Source organism: Acipenser ruthenus, chromosome 16 (genome assembly GCF_902713425.1).
Source record: "Acipenser ruthenus chromosome 16, fAciRut3.2 maternal haplotype, whole genome shotgun sequence".
Lineage (NCBI taxonomy): Eukaryota > Metazoa > Chordata > Actinopteri > Acipenseriformes > Acipenseridae > Acipenser > Acipenser ruthenus.
The window spans coordinates 24,372,373-24,391,392 of NC_081204.1; the positions used below are offsets into that span (position 1 = coordinate 24,372,373).

The window sequence follows — 19,020 nt, forward strand, 5'->3', positions numbered from 1 at the left end:
GATATATAAACGAACTAAACAATTAACAATTAAATATATAAATTTGCAAAAAATATAGTAGCGAAAACACTCTCCTACCGCACCAGCGTTCAAACGCTACCGCCTCTCCGCAAGCTCCTCCCACAATCCCACAATCCTCCGAGAGAGAGAGAGAGAGAGAGAGAGAGGATCATATACAAACAAAATAAATACTGTTTTATTACCCGGAATGGGCAGTTAAAGGTCGGTTCGGTGGGTTTTCTCAATAGTGTTATGTTGTTCCCACTTAGTTGTATTGTGTGTATCATTTTCATACTCTGTGCAGCTTCGGAACCCGGTGTTCCGGGCGGTTTTGTCTATACAGCTGTTTATGCACGGAACAGGCAGTTAAAGGTCGGTTCGGTGGGTTTTTTCAGCAGTGTTATGTTGTTCCCACTTAGTTGTATTGTGTGTATCATTTTCATACTCTGTGCAGCTTCGGAACCTCGTGTTCCAGGCGGTTTTGTCTATACAGCTGTTTATTGCACACAATGGGCAGTTAAAGGTTGGTTCGGTGGGTTTTCTCAATAGTGTTATGATGTCCTCACGTAGTTGTATTGTGTGTATAATTTTCGTCATCTTTGAAGCTTCGGAACCCAGTGTTCCGGGAGGTTTTTGGTGATAAAAAGAGGGTTCTGGCCCGGAACGGGTTAATGACAGCGCGTTACTAATTGGTTCTGATTGTTAAAATATTCTCCTCACGTGTGTGTAACTTTCTATGCTGTTTTTTAAAGCAATTGAATTCATTAAAGTACCGTTCCGGCTCGTTCCGGCTTTTACCCCATCCCTCCTACGTAGGACTTTTGTCTCCTAGCTATGACTTTTTTTCTCCTAGCTAGGAGATTTTTTTTTCTTTTTTTTTTTTTTTCATTGGCACTAGGACGCTTCCGTAAATTTCACACAGAAGGAGAAATATTTTTTTAAAATTTTGTATAACCTAGAAATAACCCTTCCAGTTTCATAGCACCAGGTGTGTGAAGCTGTTATTTCTGCCCCCCTCTGGTAACTGCTATTTTGTAGATTTAATATATTTTCCATATCAATTACCAAATGAGATGTCATGGTATTAATTGTTGAAGTTTCATAAATCTGGGTTGGAAATATCTTTCGATTGGAAATGTCAGGACACAGCTGGAAATTAAGGAGAACCAAAGATAGACGGAAGCAGACACATCTTCACATAGAAAGTGGTAAGGGTATGGAATGTGTTATGGTAAGGAGGCAGTGTGGTCTGGTGGCTATTGACTCACTGTGTGACTTTGAGCAAGTCACTTAACCTCCTTGTGCTCCATCTTTCGGGTGAGACGCTGTTGTAAGTGACTCTGCAGCTGATGCATTGTTCACACACCCTTGTCTCTGTAAGTCACCTTGGATAAAGGCGTCTGCTAAATAAACAAATAATAATAATAATGGAATGGGTTACCTAGTCATGTTGTTGAGGTAGAACCACTTGGACCACTTGGATATGGCACCAACTTTAATTGTACCGCAAAGTCTGATGGAAGATTTTACGCCACAGCGATCAAAACATGCGGTTCCCAATGTATGTCCTTTTGAATTGGTAAAGGTGTGACTTCTATTACTTGTTCTTGTGCACATTCTCATGCTTAATAGGCTATTTCCCTGGACCTATTACATTTTAAAATGAAAGAAATTACCTTTAAAGGTATCTGGCAGGTAGCTGTCAATGAAGCATTGCATTTAAGAACATTCCAGCACCAAAGGCTGATGCAGTCACACTTAATTCATCTTTAACTTTTAACTGCCTGTCACATGTACAAAAAAGCAAACATGCATGCATATATTTATAAACATGTATATTTACACATGTATACGTTCATTTACACAATACATTCAAGCAGTATATTATAATGTTGTGATAATGCTGTAATTGCATTAAGGGGATCTCAAGTTAAACTCTTTTTTTGTGAATCCCCATCACATCATGAAGATAAACAGTAGGATTCAAAAAAATAAATATAAGGATTCCTTTTGTGAAGTTTGTGTGCAGTGATGAGGCATATATATGTATTAACACTGTAAATAAGTTGACATTCATTTTATAAATCTCTATGCAATTGATGATCACATTAAATCTACTTTGTGTGATGTCATTTTAAAGTGAGTTAGCCTGTAAAGAAGAAACAACATTTTAGAAAAGAGAATCCCTTATTTATTGTCTTTCATCTTAATGTACAATGGGAAATACATTATAAAAAAGAAAGCAGCTCAGAAAATCTTATTGTAAAACATCTGCCTTATTGTTTACTATATAGCTTATGATACAGGGTTTCAAATCATCAGTGAGATATGTAAGTTATAAATCAGTGATATCTGTAGATGTTGTTTACTCACCCTGTGGCAGTCTAACCCTGGGGTTAATTACATCTAAAACTAAGGTGGCATGTGTGTTCTGAGAAGCTGTGAGGATTGTGCAGGTTTCCAGTTTTCTCTTATGCAGCATCACATCTCACAATTTTTGGGAGGAAACTGAAATCACATTTTCCATGAACCTGACCCAGTATTATTGAAATAAAAGAAGGGTCTGGTACCGCACAAGCACCTGCTCAAGGAGGATGGCAACAACAGAAGGAAGAAACCATGTTACTGACTCTTTACATGTATCAATTGAAGCATCTCGCCAAGATACTGATATGTTATAGGACCGCGAACGTCTGTGTATCGTGTAATATAATATAAGGAGGGGGCCTCAGTTTGGAGAAGGCCTCAGAAATGGAGGTCAAAAAGGCACCAACCTAGGGCAAGACCAGTACATATGGTTAAGGGACGCGGGACTCTGCTTACATCTGTCACAAGTTTGCTCAGTACTAGTGTAAATCTTTGCAAGTCGAACTTTGGAAAGATGAATACAATGTAACATGTTGAACTGTATCAGTCCGTGTCTAGCACAGATATAGAGTAGGACTGCACCTGAGAGACAATGGAAAGATCAACCCCAGATCCTGCTCCCATTGAACCTTCAGGAATCTAGTGGCATTGTGAATTTGCTGGTTTAATACCAGCATTTAACATTTATCCCACCGTAGCTAAGACGGCCCACAAATGTTTGATTTAGACTGTCCCATTGGGTGTCTACCTCTAACTATCACACAGTGTGTTGTTGTAAAATTGCCCTAAGAGACTTCTATATTACTCAGTTCTCTGCGAAACTATAATTTCCTGTCATATATTATCTGTTGCATGCTTTGTCTGTCAGCTTCACTTTGTGCCGTTTGTCACCAGGGACAGAGGGCCAGTTTACCTAATGTCCCCATGATGACAGGTATCCCTTTTGATAATTATTGCTTACACATATTGATGCCTCACTCGTCGATTTGTATTTCCTCAAGTGGCATGGTTGGAATTACTTGAGGGACAGCTTGATCTCGGGTCTTGCATTTACTTGAAAGCTCCAGCAGTTTAGAAATGATACAAAAAATCATTATTGTGCAGTTTCTTTTTTTGTATGAGGGTAGCTTGTCTGACTGTACTGTCTGTCAGGCTTACCCTGGCCAGAGCCAAATACATGGTGCTATACTGTAAAATATGAAAATACATTTTACAGTTTTTCTTTACTATACCTCAGTAAAGCAGTTTGACCCTGTTCGGTGATACAAGCTTTAAATAACATGAAGTATTAAGCAAGTTTATTCATTGCCAGCGGACCATTGTTTAGAAATACATTTAAGAGAATAATAGAGGGCACATTGAGCGTAAAATTATATAAGCATATTTCTGAGTGGATGGACGATCTGTATGTGTTACCTGATACCCAATATACATTCTGCATGGCCATAGATTTTGTATTATAAATGTCCTCTGCATTGGTATATCACAAGGATCCATACTGTTCAACTGTTCAACCAGTGTGCTTCAGTTGTGCCCTAAAAGTTTATTATCGCCCTCTGAGGATGCATCTTCCCACTGGGGCATATAGTGGAGGTCCAATTGAGATTAAATTTGCTGAGGACCTTCTTCTACTTACTGAATCCTTCATAATCGAGGGTATTTGGAAGTTGTTAGTCTGTCTCTGTCCATTCAGTCCTTCTTTACTGACCTCTCATTTTGTTTTTCAAAGATTGCACTTTTGTGGATTTAAAAAAATCCTAAATCATATGCTTAGATTTCATTGTAGTCTATATCTCTTCATTGGATTCACACGGTTCTGGCTTATTGGACTCATATGTCGATAATAGACCAGCCTGCTGCTCTTGGGTATATCATTTTCTAATCTGTATGGTTGAATTTTGTATTTACATATTGCTGCTTGTTGTTCAAATCTCCAGAGTTTACTTGAATTTTATGCTGTGATATATGACACATTTCTTGGCATCAAATTTCTTGCAGCCAAATTCTTATATGGTTATGCTTTTGGATTCCCATTACTACATAAACCAGACTCAGTTGTGTGTATTACTCTTGATGCAATTTACATTTCATTTGCTACTGAGATAAGAAATAAGTGCTACTAGACTCAGAATTTCTGTAATATTGCATGGTTATGTCCACGTTGGAAACAGTAGTTCATGGATTTGTAACTTTATTGTTTATCATTCTTCTAATTCCATCCTTATTTTAAATAGATACAAACTGCTGTGACTCGAATGCTGACAAAAAAAAAAATGCAGTTTTGGAATCTCACTATTGTCTCCTCTACAATCTAGACAGTTGTGAAAGGTGCTTTACAAATGTAATATAACCCCAAAATATGAAAGAGCATATATAAAACCACACTATAATGGTACTTTTGTGCACAGTGGTTTGTCCAGTAGTCGTGTTGTTAAAATGTGTATGCGCACCTTCAGTAAGCAGAGCAAATAAATACATATCCTGCTTCTCATCTGATGTTTAATATTGTGTGTGTAACCTACAGTAGTAAATATACTTACATTTATTTTCACTTACCATGCACCTGTGTTCATGTTGAAGACCGAGAAGTAATGAATGGGTTTCTTGTCAAAAATTTCCCAAAGGTGACGAAAGTCGACAATATACAGCAAAAATGTAAATTTCAGGATGACTAGTGAGTATAATAATTAATTATATGTTATGTATTATTCTGTTTCTCTAGTTTAACTATTGTATGACATTTATTTAGCTGGTTATACAGAACTAGCATTGACCCCCCCCCATTAAAAAAAAGTATGAAATTTATTGTTACTAGAATTACGTACTGAATCAGATGGCACAGTTGTAGAGAAATGTTTCATTCCTAGTAATTATGATTCAGAGCAAGCAGGATTCCCTGCATAGGTTCATATCTCTTTATAGGTACAGTATTGCTCTTTTCATAAACTCACAGTATTATCTGAGTAATCATTGCGCTTGACACTATCCTACTGGGCAGCCTTTGCCTCTGTTCCTTTGGCCACTGAAGAATATCAATGAAGCTACTGCTTTAGATCACACTGTTCATTTCCCTGGAATTAGCATGTCAAATCTACAAACCTTGTGGAAGGCATGTCTGCAGGCACTGCATTAATGTATGCCCATCACAAGAGTGAAAGGCCTGCTTTATTTATGTTTCAGCTTTGCACGTAAAGGGATTGGGGCAAGTCACATTGTAGATCACCCATGGAGAGTGCTTGCTCAATGATACTCCAGTAAATTTAAACAGCCTCATCCCCAGTTTAATCACATTACAAGGCAGCTTAATTGACCCGCAATTTGCAGGATCCACCTATAGCTGACTTTTATGTTCGGCTTGCAACCCTTGATTGCTGTTTTATTTTATTTTACAACTCGTGAAAATGCTTCGCTCTAAGTTCTACCATGAAGCTGGAAAGCCATGCGTTTCAGTAAGTATGTAGTTATTGTTGAGATGAGTAAAAAAACCAAAAGCACCAGCATTATGGCTCCCTGAAAATACTGCATGTGAAGACTAGAGTATAGGGATTGGGTGTATGTCTCCTCTGTCTCTGATTGTTGTTAATGTATATTAGTTCTCACATAAGAAACACTACAGTTTACACAAACATGATCCTTCAGCTAAATCATAACATGACAATTATTAACTAACTTGTGAGAGACTTTATTTGAGATTCCCTCTGCTATAAAAATAAAAATGGATACACACTTTAATCATACTGAATGCCGCTTATTATTTCTAGAAAAAACTCAATTCCTTAAAGAGAATTTCCCAGTGAAATCATTTGTATTTGAGGGGATTCACAATGTTAAATTGTGTAATTAAAAAAACAAATCATGTCAAACAATATATCTATCATTTGCGTAATTAAAAAACAATCATGTCAAGCAATATATCTATCCTACTTTGGAAGTTCATCAAATTGCTGTCTGTCACAATTTCTCACAGGAAACAAGCGTATGGGTTCATCATTTTTCCTGCTTTGTGAGTTGCAGGCTTGGACTCCCATGGGATCCTTTCAGACTTGGGGACTGTATTAGTGAATGTGTGTGTGTGTGTGTGTGTGTGAGAGAGAGTGAGTGAGTGCCGAAGACCCAGCTGCTGGGGAGAGAGTGTTGCTGGTTGCCGCCTTCCTTTGCTAAGCTGATTTACTTGTTTTAAGGTCTGACCTCATCATCCTGTCGGTATGGTCCCCCACCTACTCAGTTAGCAGCAGCACAGCATCCGTGCAGAGAGAAAACCGTGCACAGCTCAGAAAGGACTAATTGTGTGTGTATATAGATGTGTGGAGAAACACAGGAAGAGAGACTGCATTGAGAGCTTAGGCACCTGAAGAAAAATAATTGTTCTTTTATTGCTGGTTAAAAAGGCTTTTTGCCTTTTTTTTGTTGCCTTCACAAACATGTCGGTGTCGGGGAAGAAAGAGTTTGATGTGAAACAGATCTTGAGGCTACGCTGGAGATGGTTTAGCCATTCCTCGCAAGGCTCGGCAGGTAACGGAGGCTACATCCAGCAGGAAGGTTTCGAGCACAGGGGCACGCCAGTTCAAAACCGGCTAAAGAGTCATTCTCGGGACAGGAGTGGACTTCGCAAGAGCAGCAGTCCCGTGCACAGCATACTGCCGCCAACCCTGGCTCCATCACCAGTCTGTGCTAGACCTGCTAATCAATCACGGAACCAGCAGAACATCACAGAACACTTGCAGGTGAATGATGGGCTGTCCAAAATCAGTTCGCAAGAGAATTCCAGGAAGGAAGATTCCAAAAATGGCAAAGAGGATGTAAATTCAGCTGCTGAAGACCCTTTGGAGGAGGAGGTAAGGGAGAGGTAAGGGGCGAGAAATACATGATTTACTGTAACAAAGATGCGTAAGGAAGCTCTGTACAATGTCTTTATCATATATTTTGTACCAAACCACATTATCTAGTATTCTGCAGATAAAGAAGGTTAGCTCATCTGTATACTTGAATTTTGATGCTTGTGCTTCATTGTAAGGTATTGTGCAAACTATATGACAAATTACTATTGTGTAATACTTTAGCATTGCCCCAAATGCTATGGTATGCAAACTGTGGTGATCCATATATAAGGAAGATTTATAGAAGACTAGCTCTATTTTTATGTAATTCTGAATAAATAAATTATGGGGCATACTGTTAGATAAGCCAATTAATATGTTTTATGGCTTTGCTTGTGCCTGCAATATATTATGAAACATACAGCTGTGAACTTCCTCTGGAAAAAGCTCATAATACAGTAGGCGGGCTTCTAAATCGCTTTGAAGCAGTCATTTTCAAGTCCAGTGAGTCTTAATGATGCTGATCCTGTAGCTACAATTGCATATCTGCATGTAGTGTTTATATACTGCATCAAGGTCTAAAAAGTGAGCACACATTTTCCAAATTACATATATATTCCATGAAGGCTGCTTTAAAACTTGATAGTGCATCTTCCTAGAATTGAATTATTGTATAAAAATACAGGAATGCCTGTTTGATAATGAAGTGAAAATCTACTACAGTATGTATGTGATTATTCCTGTTTCCACTTATGGTTTTATTCTCACAGTGTTTCCATACACAATTATTTTGTCAAGCACATTGCTTTCTTAGGAATTCGGTGTATTAGATATTGTAACAGGTACAGTGCACCTTTACAGTCATTGTAACTGGTACGGCAGGAACAATGCTTTTGAATAATATGAAGTACGGTTTTATTATGTAACGATGTGAATACAATGCAAGCAAAGGAATGGGAATTTGATCATCAGTCCCAGCACTAATTAAAAAAAAAAACATCCCCTTTCATTAAATGCGCCTAATTGTAAAGCAGTGATTGTGTTATTGTGCCTGCTACTTGTTTTCCCATCTCTTTGTTGTTATTAGAATTGGTTCAGTATATATGCTGGCACTTAACTGATTTTCTGCAGCAGTTTGTTCTGTTGAATTTTATGGTAGATTGGTGGGTTATCATTTTAAGATTAACACACAACAGAACAACTTATGTGAGGTATGTGACAGGCAGCAGTTGTCTTTTGGTGTGATGTCAGCAGACTATAAGGGTTTTATTAGCAACAGTTTTTTTGTATTCACTAAATACTGAATGCAAAGGAACTGAGTGACTAAATTCTATTATGTATACATTTATACAGCTACTCAAACACATCATTTTTTCAGTGCTTATACTCTTGAGCCATTCTAAATTAATAGGTGAGTCCGTAAGTAGCACCTTAAAAATCATGAGCATGGCACAGCACATGCAAAAAATCCATAAATAAGAATTCTGTTTTAAAATATTGCTTGTAGATTCCCGTTTCCTTGGTTAATAAAACATACTGATTTAAAACAGGAATGGTGCAGAAAGCGGTGCTAAACGATTTGGTCAATGTCATTTAAATATGGAAGTTCAATATCTTCGTACCATTTGTGTCATGTGGCCATTGAGCAGTGTTCTATATAGTTTATAATATATTGACGTTTCATATACATTGAATTGTCTGTATGGCAACTATTTACCATTTTACTTATTATTAATTATTCCATCATGTATGCAAATATTCTCATGTGACTTTTCAAAATATCTTGCTTAAGGAGCACAGCAGGAGAACAGAAGGCACCATTTCTTTTCACTTACTTGGAATTATTGAAGTTCTCTATAACATTAGTCCTTTGGGGCAGATGTTAACTTTACTAGTACCCTGTGCAGCCTATGAAATTGAATAGCCAAGCAACAGATGTCAAATAAAATGTGGTTTTATTAGGAACTCTCTTTATATTTGTTTTTTCTATAGCTTTTGTATTTTATTAATTAGATAGATGCCCGTGCCAGCCGCCATCCTTATTGAATCGATAAGTGAAGTGGTTGGCAGGTGGTCAGCCCTCATTTCACAAGTCTCTGTCTTTCATGGGCCCCCAGTTTCTGAAAAAAACTTGGTATTTGCAAATAATATAGGTTTCACAACAGATGTGAAGACTCTGTCAAGTCCATCTGTATTCAAGCATGGTCAACCAACCTCGTAACACAAGACATTGCTATCTCTATTCTATGAAAGCAACTTTTTTTGTACTCTTTCTGAATGAATTACTCTCACACATGTGAATTGATGGGCTTGTCATGCTTATATACTGAGATCTGGCAGTTTCCTTGTAACCAAGGATAGTAAATAAAATATTTGCCTGATTATTATATATTCATATACACGTTGTTGTATGTGCTTTGATCTGATATTATTATTATTGGTGAAACTGGTGCTCAATAAAACAACATCACTTTTGTAGATTGATTAGGTGAGTGAGTTGTTTAAGAATAAACATCACTTTTTTTCAGAAAGCGAAATAGAGGGAGCACTGTTTCTTTTTGTTGATAAGCTATCTATCTATTTATCCACCAAAAGGATGTTTTCCTCCAATCAGATCCCAAGATGGAATTTCAGTGTTAAACACGCCCTTTCCTTTGTTATTTTATACTGTTGCCTTAGTTTGAGTCAAGTAGGAAGTATTTGCTGTTTTTGTTCAGATGTCAAGCTGTGGTTTACTGTAGATATTTTGATTTTGCAAAATCAGGTTGTTAATGAAGTAGTAGGTGATCTACTATAAGGAAGGATACATGTGTGAAATGCTATTTGTGCTGCAATATATATATATATATATATATATATATATATATATATATATATAGTATTATAATTATTTTTACTTTATTAAAATCTTATGTTTTTTTAAATCTTTTGCCAAATTGGAATGGGATAGAAGATATGAATGGTGTAAAATGAGCTATAAAATCAATTAGCCACTTTATAGTGCTATTGTTGGAAGAAAATAAAAAGCACAACTGAATGTTGCCATCCATTTTGTTGTTCTGTTATTCAGAAATGTCTGGCAGCGATTTATCGTTTCCTAAGTATGGGGAGGAGTGGTGACCTTGCAAATAAATAAATGCAATGCTGTGCTGTGCTATAATGCCCCCTATGACCCTTTGTGGTTGTCTAGAGTCTTGTTTGCCACTGTCTGATGCCTTCTTCTGACAGGATTCATAGTTAGGTCTAGAAATACATAGCCTGCAAGCAAGGAGAATATCCTGTTCCATGTATCTTCACTGCTCAATCTGACCTTTCCCATTTACCTCCTTCTGCAGAAATCTTTCTAAGGTTGTGCACCACAATCTGAAGTCTACTGGATATCTATAATGTATCAGGATCTTGTCTTGCATTTCCTCTGACCTGGGACATTTGGACTGTTCCTGGGCTGTTATAGTTAAGTCACATACTCAATAAATATCTATTAAAAGTGCACAGGTTTAAAAGCTTCTGTGAACCCTTAATCAATGATCATTGCTGCTTCTCGGGACCAGCCACATAATGACAGTGACCGACCAACAAAATCAATCAACTGAACAGTTATGACTTCAGATAGCTCCACAAAAAATCTGCTAAAAAATTACCTCATTAAGCCAGTAAAGCTTTCTGTTGCATTGATGTATCTATACCCTAAAGCCAACAGCTGCATATCTATTGCATTCATTCTTTTACTGAAGTTCCTATTGTTTGTAGAAGATGTGTCTAGTGATATACATATGTTTTTTTTCCATTAATGAATCATACTATTGGAAGCATGTTTTTTTTTAATAAAAGCAGACAATTTATCAAGCTATAGTCTTTTTCTCTAATGTGGTACAGCATTTCAAATTCAATGATGTGCCAAAATCAATGTGATAATGTTTTCTGGTTTATATTAGAAAAATATGTCCCATTCTCCAGTGAGTCCAACCCAAGATTAGCCAAGTATGTAGGGAAAAAGGGGAAGTGTAGTCTGTGATTATATATTATATTAAGTTAAAGGTCACGCTTTATTTTAAGGGCTGTTATTTGTGTTTATTAACTATTAACAAACAGCTAATAAACATGTTAATGTACACTGTTTATTTTCTGTTAAGTGTTAGTAAATATATAATAGGCCAGCTAAAACTGCAGAGCCCTATGAATGTTCAATCAAACACCATAGCCCTATGGATGATCAACACCCAGTCATATGCTTCAAATCGGTTCAAATTGTTACTGTAGTAATGTTTAGCAAATTAAACCAGGTTTTTATTAAGCCTAACCCTAACACTAACCCTAACCCTTAGCTAAAAATGATCAATGTTTGTTAACAGTTAATCAACTAAAAAAGGCCCTTAAAATAAAGCGTGGCCAAGTTAAATTATAATATAGAACAGCATATTATGTATATACTTTTCAAATCAAATGATTCATGTTGGAAACACTTTAAATAGCATTGTCATTGTGGAATCATTTCTGGAACACATGGATAAAACATTTCCCAGTACCTGTTATATCATTTGCATTACAGTCTTTAATTTTTACATTAACCATTACTTTACACTACATATCTATGTATGTAGCTAACTAAAATCCTAAGTATAAACTGAAAAAAATATCATCATAATAGTAACTGTGCTTCTCACCATTTTGTATTTTGTATTTGTTTTTTTATAATGTACCATGCTTATATCCTGGTGAGTGTTAAGATTGCTTGCACTAAAACCAGTAGATGTTTTGACAAAATACACTTATGCAAATATGCAGGATAATGGAGATATTATATTTGTTGCATTTAAAGGATTGTTTAAAGTGGTTATTGGGGCTGGTCATATTGTATAATACTTATTAAAGATGATTTGGAGTCTGATTTTCAGTTGTTACTTTGTAAGGTGTTTTGAGAAAGTCATTGAAGTTGTTTTAGACTGTATCTGTGCTGTAGAAGTTAATAGTGTATTAATACATTAGGGAACCAGACAGCTATAAAGGCTTGGGGGTTTGGATGAATCATAACTAATGAGACCAAACCTCTGGTTTACAGGAAACCTGAAACCTGAGCTTTAAAATAATAATGAAGACAAGATTTATTTTTGAAGGTTTACAGTAAACAGTATGATCATACAAGTAACATAAAACAAAATGGTGCCATTCGTACAGTATCATCTTCAAAAAGATTTTTATTTTGTCTTTGATAAGATATTAGGGTTTAAAATAGAGTGTAAAGCAATATTTTTCATATAATTTGTAAAAAGAGAGCTTTTGGACTTTAATCTATGATTTACTAAGTACTTTCTTACATTGATACATTAAATAAAGTTGAGTAAAAAAAGCTGTGCATTACGTTTTATTAGAAAGGCCCTATTATATGACATGGTTAAAAAATATGCAAAAATGTAAGCAGTTTCAACCCTGCACAGCTGCAATCATTTACAGTATAAGCCAACTCAATATCAAATTCAATTTCCCACTGCTCCTGGTTGATTAAAATCCTATAATGTAGTCCTAATTCATTGTCCCTGGACTGAATGAACTATCTGGCGGTAAACCTAGATCTAGCATTATAACACAATCTCTATGATAATGGAAACATCTTCTCTGAGATACATTATATATTCACCAATGTTTACATTTTTGTTTGAATCATTTTAGTTTTTCTTTTGCCATAAATACATTTCTCTGATGTACTTTCTTCATCAATAGTGTATTTCTTTCAGATTTATCCTGAGCTTTCAGAGCCCAATTTAGCAGGTGGTATTGTGTTGCAATCTCACTGTGAGGGTGTGCAAAGTGAAAAGTCAGGCTACAGCTATTAATAGTATGTATAGTGGTTGTGCACAACATTGAATATCAATGTCACAAGTTTCTTCATTGTACTGGTGTTATGTTATGTTCCTCTAAGTTAGGCCCAAGGGCTGCATCCCATCTGGCGATTTCAGTTTCTCAGCAACTTTTCCACTTGGACCGTATATGCTGACTTCTTGTAATAAAATTCTGCTTCATTAATTAAATGCTTTGCAAAACACGAAATGCTACATTTCAGTGCCAAGTAAAAAAAGGGTACTGCCATTAAACAACTGTGAATACACAATCCAGATATATTTCAGGTTTAACATGTCATTTTTAATTAACCTCGCATTTAATTTAAAAGCATCCCTTTCATTTCTGTAAACCTTTGGATTGTGTGCCTTTCACTGATATGCTCAGCGATAATTTATAAATGGTAAGGTACTGGGTCTTATAGTTAAGGAAGAGGGATAGCATTTTTGTTTATAGACAGAATGTACTAACCTTGATTTACAGTAGCTCCCATATGCTTCAAGTTCTTATCTGTTTGGGAATCGGGGTTTGTGCCTTATTGTTGGTGTTGGTCTGCATGTCAACCTTTGCCTAGCCATGTTTAAACATACTGTAATCTTCTAGTTTGAACAATACCAGTGACGGTACGACTAAACTGATGAACAGGAGTGACAACACTGTTGTTATTAAGAACTTTTTTGGTGCTTTGACGCTTGGGGTGCAAAAAAACGAGTTATCTTCTTACTGATAGACGTTTCATCCTAAAATATATCATTACGGTACACTTTTGTCATTCAATTCATGGAACAGGAAAGCGTTTTCTTTTATTGTACATGTTATGTATACAGTGTATACTGTAGTTCTTTTTTTTTGCAACAAAACTTGTTTTCTTGTATTTTTTTTTCCTACGGTTAATCATTTGAAAACTGTTTAGCTTTCATCTGTCAGATAAAAAGGTACAGGATCTAGGATCCGGTGCAATCCGGCACAAATGAGCCCCTGGATATGCTAATGAACAGTTCTGAATTTTACATAATATAAAAATGTTATTGTTTGCCGTGCATTGCTAAAACATTGCTAGAAGTTAGTATCAAAGGAATGAATGATACATCTACTGCTGGTAGGCAGATGTATTTCTGACTTTCAATTTCACACCAATTTTCTCACAGCTGGTTGTCCCCATTATTTTACACATTATAAATTACCATTTATAATTTGTCATGCGCTGCCTTCTAAAAACCATCTGGTTGTGGCAAACACATATACGTACATTCATTCTACCCTGTGATAATTGCCCTGATATTTTGTTTTCATTTTTAGGAAGAAAATATTAGTACAATATAACAGTGTTGACTAATTATATTATTTGTAATATATTTTCTTCACTGAGTTTTAATGTTTCCTTAGCCATGAAAGTTATTTAACTGGTCAGATTACTGGCTTCTGTGTTTAAACACATCATCATCTTTTTTTTCCCTATTAAAACAGGAAATAATATTAAATTGCCCTAGTTTAGTGTAGCATGCATTTATTTACATGTATACTATTGTGTTTAATATTAAAGTCTCTTCTTTTAAGAACTGGTTTAATGTCATGTTGCTATAGTAACCCAATTTGAAAGCTATTTTGATATATACACTTCTCTTGCGTACTATGTTCAAAAATTAAAACAGATTTGAAATGACACTTTCTTTCTGGCTATTCCCATGGTTCCTGGTTGAGTGGGAGTTCATAAAACATGTCCATGCTGATTTTAAGAGGGCTTATACTGCTGGCAGTTGATGTCCTGCTTCTCCTCAGCAAGAGTGATGGGAACTGCACAGAAAACTCTTTTAGTAGTGGGGATTTTACAATTGACATTACCTTACTGACAAACAACACACACACACACTTGCTCCATTCCCGCACAGACCCTTTAGTTGTCAAAATGAGTAACAATTCTGCCACCTGTGCTGGTGTTGCAGTGCTCATAGTCACAAATTGTTTTAATAAAAACTTAGATACAATAGTACAGCAATATTTCATATCTACTGCCACAGTGTAATATCTTTCATTCTATAAAAATAAATCACAGGGGTAATGCTCCTGCAAACATTTTAAAGATTGAACTACAAGAAGCGTCTGTTTCTCCTCAAATGTCAATACAGTGGCTTTTGAGATTTGTTTTAAGATGCAGCTTCATGACTTTAATATGACTTTCATATTTTAATCCCATTAGAGCCAATATTCTGGGTTTTAAAGCACCCACACACACAGCTGATCTCAGCAGAAACATGCTTGATATGCTGCTTTATGAGTAGCCCACTTACATTTCATCAAGGAACATTTATGCCTCAAAGTGTATGGTGCTTAATCTCCTTACAACCTTTCCCAAGTATGTTCTTCTTACAAAGTATGTTTACCCCTCCTCCCCTTGATCATCAGCTTCCCAGTCCACAGATGGAGCTGCTAAAGGTTCTTGGCTATGCCTGTAAGCAGCATTATTAACAGCTATCATTGCTTAAGGGAAGACTGCTGTAGGGGTTTCTGATAGGGAAGAGGTTAGCTAACTGACAGTAGATCAAATTGGAACTGATCTACGTCAATTTGTAATTATATTGCATTATTTTACTTCGAGGCAATACCTTGTATATGACATTTAAAAAAAAAAAAATACAGACATATGTTGATTTTTTTTATTAAAGTATTTGGACATTTGATTATATTGCATGTACGTAAATACATTTGGTGGTGGATCACAGCTACTGGATGTACAGTATACAAATATATACAAATAATTGTATGTGTAGGGTGCTACACTATGCAAGCTGATATCCCCCATATGTGCAGTCAGAGCAGCTGCACGACTGCAGGCTTCACTGGAATGCAGCTTGTATCTTACAGCAACAAATACAAGCGTTTTAATAATACATTGTTAAAAACAATATAGCTGCAGGCACATGTTTACTGCTGAACAGTGCATCCCGTGTTCTGGAAAATGTGTCTCCATTTCAATGGAAAACCCAAGACATATTTATGGTGAGCAACATATATGTCCTATGCCTCAGATTATTTGGTTCCTCACAGTCTTTCTTGTGGTCAGGCTGGTCCAGGTATTGTTGAATTATTTGCAAAGGGTTTCCATGCAATGTTTTTTTCTTGTTCCATGTTTAGTTTCTCTCTGTCCTCAGCTGACCATGATATAAATCTACATTTTTTTGTAGTTTTATTGTAGTTTGTAACAATCTAGGTAAAGTACCTTGCTCAAGGGTACAGCAGACAGTGTCCCCTACCAGGGATTGAACCCACGACCCTCCGGTCTAGAGTCCAGAGCCCTAACCACAACTCCACACTGCTGCCCATTTATTTCTTAGCAGACGCCCTTATACAAGGCGACTTACAATTGTTACAAGATATCACATTATTTTTACATACAGTTACATTATTTTTACATACAATTACCCATTTATACAATTGGGTTTTTACTGGAGCAATCTAGGTAAAGTACCTTGCTCAAGGGTACAGCAGCAGGGTCCCCCACCTGGGATTGAACCCATGACCCTCCGGTCAAGAGTCCAGAGCCCTAACCACAACTCCACACTGCTGCCCTGTTAATCGTAATGTGATGTCACGGCAACCCAAACTATCCAAGACATTTTAGATGGCTGTATCACACTGATATCAGGGTCTACTATATATTACAGAATGAAGCCAGGTTGGCGTCATCCTGCCTGGAGGTTAAACAGTGCGATTGGTTTGACATCTGGTGATTAGGCTGCCAAGGAGCTGCACTCTTCAAAGCACTGTCCTCTTTGTTGTACCATTCCCCATGAGGAAAAAAATGATGCATTGCAGGGAGAGACGTGTTTGCCTTGATATTCAGGTACAATTACATCTTACCAGCTACAATTAGAGAATAAAATAATCCTAGCAGGATGAATGCATTTAGAACAAGATGAACCTGTGGTTAAAAATACCCCAAAACCCAGAAATACCCCAAAACCCACTGAAAGTACATGAGAAAAAATAAATTAAATTCCATCAGAATTATCTTATCAGGCAAAACACAGACCAGTCATTTTCACAATGAGACTTAGAAAGAGTAGAGTTTTTTTTTATTATTTTTTTTATCTGTCTTCCCACAAGTAACTGACCTCTTTCCCAATAGGGGATTTTTAGTTTGCAGATTTAGCTGGTTTACATTCTTACATGTTTGTTGCAGAAGCCAATAAACTCCTCAGAGGATACCGGAATATTGAAGTGTATTAAATATGTCTTGTCAGGAAAACAAGATAAAGTGTGTTCAAAAGAAAACCCATTGAAATCCTTATGATTATCATTGTTTAATGTGCTTGCATTGAGGTTTACTGCATGGAAAGAGGTTACGGCAGCACAGGTTTTAACCCTACAGTATGTTTTGATAATTATATTAATATTTGTACATTGTGTTTTGCCTCGAATCCTATTCTTGCACATTACTGTTCACTTTGATAAAGTATTAGTGATTTTCCACTGTGCTGATGCGTTATATACAGAGTTGGTCAAAAAAACAAAAACTCTGTCAAAATGGTGCATTGGCTACCGTTAGCAGCCACCATTGATTAACGTGATACTGCCTAGGAAATCTTCAGGGAAGTAGGAGATTGGCACCAACAGTTCTTATTTAAGTCTGTCAGATACCCAGTCCTACTCACCCTCCTGGAACAGGGGCATGCAGCTTTTATAGATAACAAAATACTTGTCAAAGATGCCATTTGCCCAACAAATGAATCAGACATTTACACAAGTGTGTTCTACAGACCATGTAAGTATTCCTTGGTTATTGCGTTGATATACAAGACCATCATTTTGATGTTTTTTTATGCTGTATCTTTCTAAGCTTAGTTAAGAATTGTGTCAATAAGACGTTTCAACTATCATTTGAAAAAGCATGTCTTATCACAAAACCATCAAGCTTCATCTATTGACAACTAGAGGAGCTTAATAATTCAGATACAACATAGGAAATATAAGATAAGCTTATCAAAAAAAGCATGTTTCAGTACTGGTATCTCCAGAGCATAACATTATCCTATAAAGTGTGTAGATATTTCACAGCAAATCGAACCGTGCAGTGTTCCAGATATTTAATCACGCCATTGTTTGATCTTTAATACACTTTAAACAGAAATTATTACCTTTTTATTGTTCGTAACAGTTAGAGCTTGGCAACAGATATTACATCTTTAGGGACCAAACTGCCAGAAACTCATCAGTAATTCTGACAGTCTGGTCTTGTTTGTTTGCTGCAAATGTATGTTGCGTATTAAATAATGTGTGTATTCCCAGCTTCCAGTCCATAAAAACAGCTAAGTTATGATGCACATTTACAGGCGGCTCGTAATAAATACCTGTCTGAGGCTATGCTATATTCCCCTCTAGGATACCATGAGTCCTGGCTTCCCATTGTTCCTAAATTGTGCAGTAGCAGTGAAACAACACTGTCTCGTTGCAAGCACAACCAGTGTTCAATCCCTTTGCGCAGTGCAGCAGGCATGTAGCACTCCTCTCCAACAAGCAATAGCTATCAAGTTTATCTATACAAATTTTTAAAGATGCTTCAACACAGTCATTAGAAGGATGACTTTTTGGATAGACTACAGGTTACTCTGGGCATCTATGAAGGCCAAATTTCTAGTGAATCACAGTTCTTAGGATACAAGTTATATGATCCAATTTTTTTTTCCTTCTACAGTATGTATAATGAAAACACTTGTGATCTTTTCTGGTCAGGGAAATGGAGTGTAGAATAACGCTCCACAAAATAAGTAGTGCAGATCTTCAGTTTCAATGATACAGAGATAATATTTAGGCAGTGGTTGTCACAATGTAGTATTAAATAGAGGATGAACACTGTTTTTATTTTCTTTTTCATAACAAATTATCTTCTGTGTCCCCCTGGGCTTAATTTCCTCAATGCAGATACCACACATCCATCATCTTTAATTAGAAATAAATAAATGAAAAAAAAAGAAACACACACGGAGTATAATGTTCATATCTG

The 19,020-nt window shown here is 36.3% G+C and overlaps 1 protein-coding gene across 2 annotated transcripts in view; it reads left to right on the top strand.

Annotated features, from left to right (window-relative positions):
* The window catches only part of LOC117411918 (kelch-like protein 4), a 104,900-nt gene that overhangs the window by 47,500 nt on the left and 38,380 nt on the right, over positions 1 to 19,020 (top strand). The window contains exon 1 of one of the 2 annotated variants that reach the window (XM_058989130.1): positions 6,469 to 7,213. The exons of the other annotated variant lie outside the window; for it this stretch is intronic. Within the exon in view, the coding sequence (XP_058845113.1) occupies positions 6,789 to 7,213 (425 nt within the window). The 5' untranslated portion in view covers positions 6,469 to 6,788. Of the gene's footprint in view, positions 1 to 6,468; positions 7,214 to 19,020 lie in introns of those variants that run through there. 2 annotated transcript variants of the gene reach the window in all.